The sequence below is a fragment of the Etheostoma spectabile genome, chromosome 15 (genome assembly GCF_008692095.1).
Source record: "Etheostoma spectabile isolate EspeVRDwgs_2016 chromosome 15, UIUC_Espe_1.0, whole genome shotgun sequence".
Lineage (NCBI taxonomy): Eukaryota > Metazoa > Chordata > Actinopteri > Perciformes > Percidae > Etheostoma > Etheostoma spectabile.
The window spans coordinates 16769715-16777140 of NC_045747.1; the positions used below are offsets into that span (position 1 = coordinate 16769715).

At 41.5% G+C, this 7426-nt stretch overlaps 1 protein-coding gene and 1 long non-coding RNA gene across 2 annotated transcripts in view; both read left to right on the top strand.

Annotated features, from left to right (window-relative positions):
- LOC116703322 (uncharacterized) overlaps positions 1 to 7426 on the top strand; it is a 17641-nt gene that overhangs the window by 4063 nt on the left and 6152 nt on the right. The gene's annotated exons all lie outside the window — the stretch shown is intronic.
- The window catches only part of paqr4a (progestin and adipoQ receptor family member IVa), an 11670-nt gene continuing 6152 nt past the window's right edge, over positions 1909 to 7426 (top strand). The window contains exons 1-2 of the mRNA XM_032537983.1: positions 1909 to 2992; positions 7075 to 7293. Coding sequence (XP_032393874.1) covers positions 2719 to 2992; positions 7075 to 7293 — 493 coding nt within the window. The 5' untranslated portion in view covers positions 1909 to 2718. The remainder of the gene's footprint in view (positions 2993 to 7074; positions 7294 to 7426) is intronic.

A 7426-nucleotide genomic window follows, 5' to 3' on the forward strand; every position in this document is an offset into this window, starting at 1 on the left:
CAGGATGCCCAGGGCTCGGTTTACACCTAAAGCCACCGGGGGACCATATTGAAGCTGTACCCGTGTGCCGTAAAACCTGTGTAGTCAGGTTCACCTAAACTGTGCGAGATCAGGCCAAAATTATGAATTAATTTGCAGCAATTCCCGAGCGTCTTAGAGTTTTTTTTGCTATTTCCCCGCCAGTCGTCATGATTGGGCATTCATTCATTAACATTATTCATTATTCATTAACACACTTATCTGCATTCACAAGGTGTTTCGCATTGTCTATTTATGGTTAAAAATTGGCGTGTACAGGGCGGGACAAGAGGCTGATTCACGTATGCCCACTTGTGGGTAATCTGTGATTTATAAAGGGAACATTGCTTACAGATGTGCGTGCGCATGGTTTTATAAATCTTTTTTTTTTTGGCGTACACCTTTTTTGGCTTTTTGGCGTACGTACACTTTTAGTAAGGATCCTACTCACAGTTTTATAAATGGGACCCCTGGTGATTTCTTCAATTTTCTGTTTCTGGTCCTGTGCTTTGTGCAATGTAGGTGGGGGGGGGGGTGGGGGGGGTGCAATGACAAGAGTGGGAAAAGCCAATGTGTCTGCACTTACTCGTGCCCGTAGCAAGACACCTGTCAGGTTTGAAATCCATCAGATTCGAGAGATATGTAAATAACAGACACACACACACAGACAGACAGACACACACGCGTTCCTGTACTTTATAGACAGATCAATAAGTGTACAAAAAATGCAACATTCACGCTGAACTACATTTTCATCTGTAATTATAAGAAGAAACTGATTTTGTTGCTGTAATGAAATATTTGCTATTAACTTACTAACAATAATCATGCTTTGTGTTTATCATGTGAGCTCAGGTGGCAACTGCAATATTTCCGGCTGAATGGAAGGCAGCTGTAGCTCAGTCAGTGTTGGCATTTAACTGCCAGTGCCGCCAAGCAACATGAAACTAGTCCCAGTAGAACAGAATTAGACCAGAAGTTAAAAGAGTTTGCCTTCAAAATAAAATTCTATTATATAAAGATGTAATGAAATATATATATATTTTACTTTTTAAAGTAACTACAGTAAATGTACCTTCTAAATGTTCCTGAAACTGTAATTTTTCATCTGATGATGATAAATGACCTGTAACGGCAAACAAGACTAACAGTGAAAAGAAAGCTTTCTTTTTATAGGCCTAAATGGATTTTAATTTTAGAACCCTAGAAAAAGTCCTAGATTCACTGTGTATCTGTTGGTTTGGTCAATTGCCAAATTTGTTAGAGTATACGCACTCAACAACTAAGATGGATCCTGTACTCTTTTGGGCCTGTCTTATAAGATGATCCTTGCATTTAAGATTTTCCTTTCAAACTATTCTCACACAGTGCATATTCTTTAATAAAGTTGTGTTTTCTGTATTAAAATTACCAACAAGAAAATCTGTAACTAGATGGTATTATTCCAGAGCAGGAGTAGGCCTACAGATTAAGAGTACACAATGTACCCGGAGTTGGGAGTATCATACATACGCCATTTCATAAGATCTTTTTGGAAATCTGGAGGCACAGTGGCACAAAAACAATATTTGACTCAGGCCTCCCTAAAGGCATCATCTTTAGCAGCATCCTTTCTATTTATGTAAACCATGTTAGGTTGAACTAAATTGAGCAATAAGCAGGCACGGTCTTGCTGAGCACATTGCCTTGCTTCAACAACTGTTTGAAAATAATATTTAATATTACTTATTATAAGAGCCTTGCTAAACAGCCTGACACAGAGGCTATGATAAGATATCGGCGGCACGAAATGCAGTCTTTATTTTAAAGAATGTGCTGTGTATCCATATGTAGATTTTATTTTGAAATCAATGAGCAGAAGTGTCCTCATTGATGTCCTTTGTAGCTTGACACTAAAGAAGATGCAGGGGAATTAAAGGCCGCCAGGGAAGACACCGCATTTCAAGGAGTACGGCCAGCCAGAAATAATGGTGGGAAACATTTGGATAAAACAGATGTTGAAGAAAGTGAATTTAGACGTTACGGACAGGACGTCTTGTGTTTGGAGTCACCCGGCTAAAATATCTGCTTTTTCATCTCCAGTCACAGCACATCGGTAGCCGAGTGCCCGGCGGCTTGCTAGCCCGCAGTCCTTCCCAAAATCTCCGCGCCAGTATCACAGATCTCATCTGTTGTTCTTTTTGAAAGCGTTACGAAAGCTAGCACGCGTCAACGGAACTGATTCGAAGCCCGTTTTCTGTCATTAAAGTAAAGGTATGACCCGCTAGTCCTCTGTTGCAAATCTGACCGCTAGGATCAAGCTAGCATCATCTGGAGTTGGATGGACGCGCGGCTCACACTCAAACACCCACAGCATCCGTGCCTGGGACGCGTTCATGCCCGTGCTGCTGCGCTGGAATGCTAACTAATGAGGAATTGGCTTTAACATGACGAGGAACATTTTGCCCCTTAACCGCTCAAGGCTGTCAGGTGCTACACGGACATTCTTTAGATGCCATATGTAATGACCGTCCCGAGCTCGCACCATGTATGTGGCTGGCCGAGTCTGTCTCCAGCCTTGCGGGTGACACTCTCACAGGTACCGGCGGTTCAAAGCCAACAGCGGCGGCGCTGAAACACCGTCGCTGAGAGACTTTAAGTGAGCTTGCCAGTGCAAGCTAAGACGCTATTAGCACAATATAGAACCACTAAACAGCACCAATGGTATCCCACAAGATTTTAGTTGCAGTAATCCTATTAAATGTGTATATAGGTGTACAGTCTGTTTTTTACTTTTTCGGCGGCGTCCTTTTAACGGGCTTGTTTGCTATGGCAATTTTAAATGGACCCAGGCTTCTGGACTGGGCGAGTTCACCTCCACATCTACAGTTTAACAAATACGTCCTAACGGGATACCGGCCAAGCTCCTCTGTGCAAGACTGCATAAGAAGCCTGTTTTACCTGCACAATGAACTTGGAAACATATACACTCACGGTAAGTACAGGAATTCTGCACTAAGTGCTTAGTCAGCAGGTGAGATTTTGGTGGCCGGTGTGACTTTAAGTATTAACCCACAGCAGTACTATACTGGACAGGCGCTGTACCTGCGGAAGGATGCTAAGCCAGACATCGCACTAGAGCCTGGAAAGCGTTCAGGATGGCAAATATGACTTATAGTTACCGCATAATTGAGCCAAATTTATATTTGAAGTATTTGTCTTAGTGAGTAAACATGTTTATTTCTTTTATAGTGTTTGTCCATGTATTAAAATACATGCCAATCAATTTGAGAGTGATGGCAGGTTGGGTTTTGTGACTAGTAACGTCTACTCAGAGTGTACTGTACAATTGTGAGGCACTTCACTTGAGAATTTGTTACTTCATACTTCCAGTCCACTCCATTTTAGAAGGAAACAATTCACTTTTAATTTACTAAATGTATTAGACAGTTGTAGTTAATAGTTTAGATCATGATTTTGCATATAAAACACATGATCAAGTTTGAAAGTATGACACATATTTCAAGATAAAACTACCCAACAGTGTATAATGTTGAAGAAAATGGGAAAAATAGTGTTGGGAAAATCCCCTCAAAAATCACAACTTCCCAGAGCTCAAGGTGATATCTTCAAATCTTCTTGTTTTGTTTGACAACAGGCCAAAACCCAAAGGCGTTCATATTTCAGTGGTATGTGACAAACAAAAGCAGCAAATCCTTTCATTTGAGAAGCTGGAGTAGAGTGTGTTTGACGTTTTTCCCTCTGTTTTTGTTTGAAAAATGAAATATTTGTTTCCAATAATTGATTAATAGAACTCTATAATGTATTTGCTCCACCAGCTGCACTCAAAGTAAACTGGTTAGTGCAAAAACTACTTCCATATTAAAAAAACATTTATCCATTTATTATTTTTTTGCCTTTATTCAGGGAAGGTTCACTGAGTGGAAGCTTCTCTTTTGCAGGATCCTGATCACATTCACACAGTTACACAATAACCTGGAAGTACCTGCCAAGTACAAACAGTCTGATCTGCTGCCACTGAGCAGCTCCACTGGAGTGGTTGGGATTAAGGCCCTTGCTCAACGGCATCCCAGTGTTGGTAATGAGGGAGGGAGAAGCACTGCACTTTCACATACCCCCCCCAGATATTATCCTGTCGGCCTGGGGATTGAACCTTTAGGCCACCTGCCCCTAATTATCATATGATGATTTAGGCCTACAACAATCACAGGGGCCGTTTGTATGCATAACAAGTATTTTTACTCCTACTAATACAATTTTGAACTTTTACTAGTAATGGAGTATTTTTACACTGTTTTAGTGAAATACATGAATTCTTCTACCCCTAGTGTTAGTCATCAGTCAGTCACTTTAAAAGTTGCCACAAATGTATCCATGCAAAGGCGAACATAGAGAACTACTTTTCATTTACTTTTTACTTACACATGTGCCAAATTGAAGAGTTAAAGGGAGATTTCACCGCTTGAAAGATAAATATCTTTAAATTGGGTCACTTATGTAGTTGAAATGTGAACATTTTTCAAAATTTGTGGCTTCTAGACCGAGAAATGCCAGAAAATGGGTTTTTGGCTCATGTGGGTGAAAGACACCGAATCCCAGAATGCACCTGCTTTGCTGCTTAAAGAGTCCACTCCCAAGCCACACCCTATGTCTGTAAACATTAGGTGTGGCTTGGGAGTGGACTCCCAAGCCACACCTAATGTTTACAGACATAGCTAGCTAGACAGAGGCATTCAACTCAACTTAAGTGTGTTTCATTATCATTTCAGCCATATACACGAACATTATATAAAAACGACACACAAAACGGGCTACATTTAGTGCACACACGTTATAGGCTCCTTACAGACTCGCTTCGGGTCCAACCCACTATGGGCGGGTTGAAAACATGCGGAACTAGCTGGCTTGTAGTTCACTAGCTCTTGGGAAAAAAAGACGATTTTTGCGTCATCAGAGCTTTTTTTTCCCAGACACACAATACAGAGATCTGTTGTCTCAGGGGGACATGAGGGAGGGAAGCACTGTCATTTAAAAAATACTTTCTGCTGCTACAAAGCTTAATGCTAATCGCCAAAGTATGCCTTTAAATATGATTAATTCTATTATAAAGAGGCCTTATTTTCATATATATTTTAACAAGCAGAAGCTAGACATACATGGTTGTCTGTTCAATTGAACTGCACATAGTGGAAATTGCCTGGGAGTGGATTTTTCATCTGGTCCAAAAATGTCATGGTTACACAATAGTATGCCATTCCTTAAATAGGTTGGCGCAAGCCGAAATTAATCTATGCAGCCAGAGGTGAGACTGATGTGTCGGCTTGTTGGCTTCATGGTGTTATTCTGCTTTCAATCTGATATGATTAGACAGCCAATATAGCATGGCATACATTAGCATGACCTGTTACCACTGTATTAAAATACATCCAATAGCTGTAGAGAGTGCAGTACATCATCTCTGTGTTCACAGACTACTGATAATCTGACAACTTCCTCATTCTAAAGGTCATCAATTCACTTCCACCTGCCAGCAGTCACTGAATAAACTGCAGTAGTGATCATAAGGGAAATGGCCTTGGAAGTCTTTATTACACCAGTGACATCAGCTGATCATGTTACCTCACATACACCAGTAAGATCATTGGCTATATAAAGCAGTGATGTTTAATTCAATGAGCTTTTGTCCAATTCTCCAAATTTAGAAGAGAAGATGCAGAGCTGTGCTTATAACTCAGGTGGAACATTGTTTTTTTTATTGTGTTGTAACATTTCAGGTAAGTTTAATGAGCTGGTTTGTTTTGCATATAAACTGAAAACATCCTGCCCGCGGCTCAGCTCTGACGCTTCACCGCGTCCATGCCTTCAGACGAGGTCCTCCCTACTGTATTCAACCCTGAGTGGGACTGAATGGCCGGCCAGCTCAGAATGAGTGGGGGGAGGAGCAGAGCTAACACACTTAAAATAGATGTGTTACAGTAGACGGCACTGAGAGTATCACCTGGCCGGGACAAATGACTTGACATTGGGAAAGGCCGAGTGAGCAAAAAAAGAGGAAGGGAGTGCAATATGTGTGGTGTAGAGTGATAAATGATCGTCACAACTATATGTGGATCAAATTTCAAGGTCTGGATTTTTGCTCATATAACACTGTTCAGTTCAGTTCAAGCTTATTGTCATAATGCATATTAATACCGAGTTCCACATCAGTGAAATACAACGTGCCTTGGTACACTCTCAGCACCAGTCAATAAGTAACTATTCAAAATAATTAGAAATAACATTTTAAAAACGTCCAAGCACAGTAAACATAATAACAGCTCAGACCTCAGCTCTCCGTCCTGTTGTACTAGCATTCAGTAGCCTTATTACCTGGGGGTAAAACGTATCCCTGAAACTAATGCATTGTGCATTGGGATGTGCATTGGGATGCGTCTCCCTGATGGAAGCTGGGAGAAGAGATTGTGAGCAGGATGACTAGAATCCTGCATAATACCTAGTGCCTTCTTAGTGCAGCGTTTCCAGTAAATGTTCCGTTCAAGTTGAACCCCAATGATTTCAGCTGCAGTTTGGACCACCTTTGTCAAAAGATTAAGGTCATGTGAAGTAGCCCTGCCAAACCACACTACAGTGTTGCCTGTCAGTCAATTTAGGGGGGCTCAACTCAGGCCGCGGCCACTCATTCTTACATAGTTTGAAACATAATGGCTACAAGGCCTCAAAAGTCCCGAGCTAGATAATCCATCACAATAAACATGACACCTTCATTTTCAAAACAGTGTGCACATTACCTCAGGCTTTGTTTTCTGTCAAGCACTGGACGCTATAAAAAAAAAACAACTGTAAATAAGCCTTATAATATACAGGATGTTGCTTTACAATTTTTGCACAAAAAGGTAAACTCAATTTGTACATGACACCAAGTGCAACAAAGGCATTCCCCTTTTTGTGTTGGGCCTATACAGCAGCTACACATGAGCTTCAACTTCAATTACAGCTGAGGTAAAGTCTACTCTGACAACTGTGCTGTCTCTGTTTCTCTGTCCTTCCTATTTCCAGGCATCCCTTTGGTTTGCTTCCTGGTGCTGCTCCCTCTCCACATCCCCTGGTCTCAGATCAGCGTCACATGGTTGGGCGTGGTGCACTTCCTGGCTTGCCTCTCGCCCCAGCTGGGCTCTGTGCTCTACCACCTCTTCATGAACCACGAGGGAGGGGAGCCCGTCTACCACACCCTCCTCAAACTCGACGTGTGTGGAATCTGCATGATCAACACATTGGGTAAGCCTCCGTGGAAGCTCAGCAGATTTCTTCACCGTTAATCATGTTTTGATTCTTTGTCAGCCGGCCTTCTGTTGATGCTCCTCTGTTTACTTTAAGAGTGGAACTTTTTTTTTTTTTTATTGACTGTCAA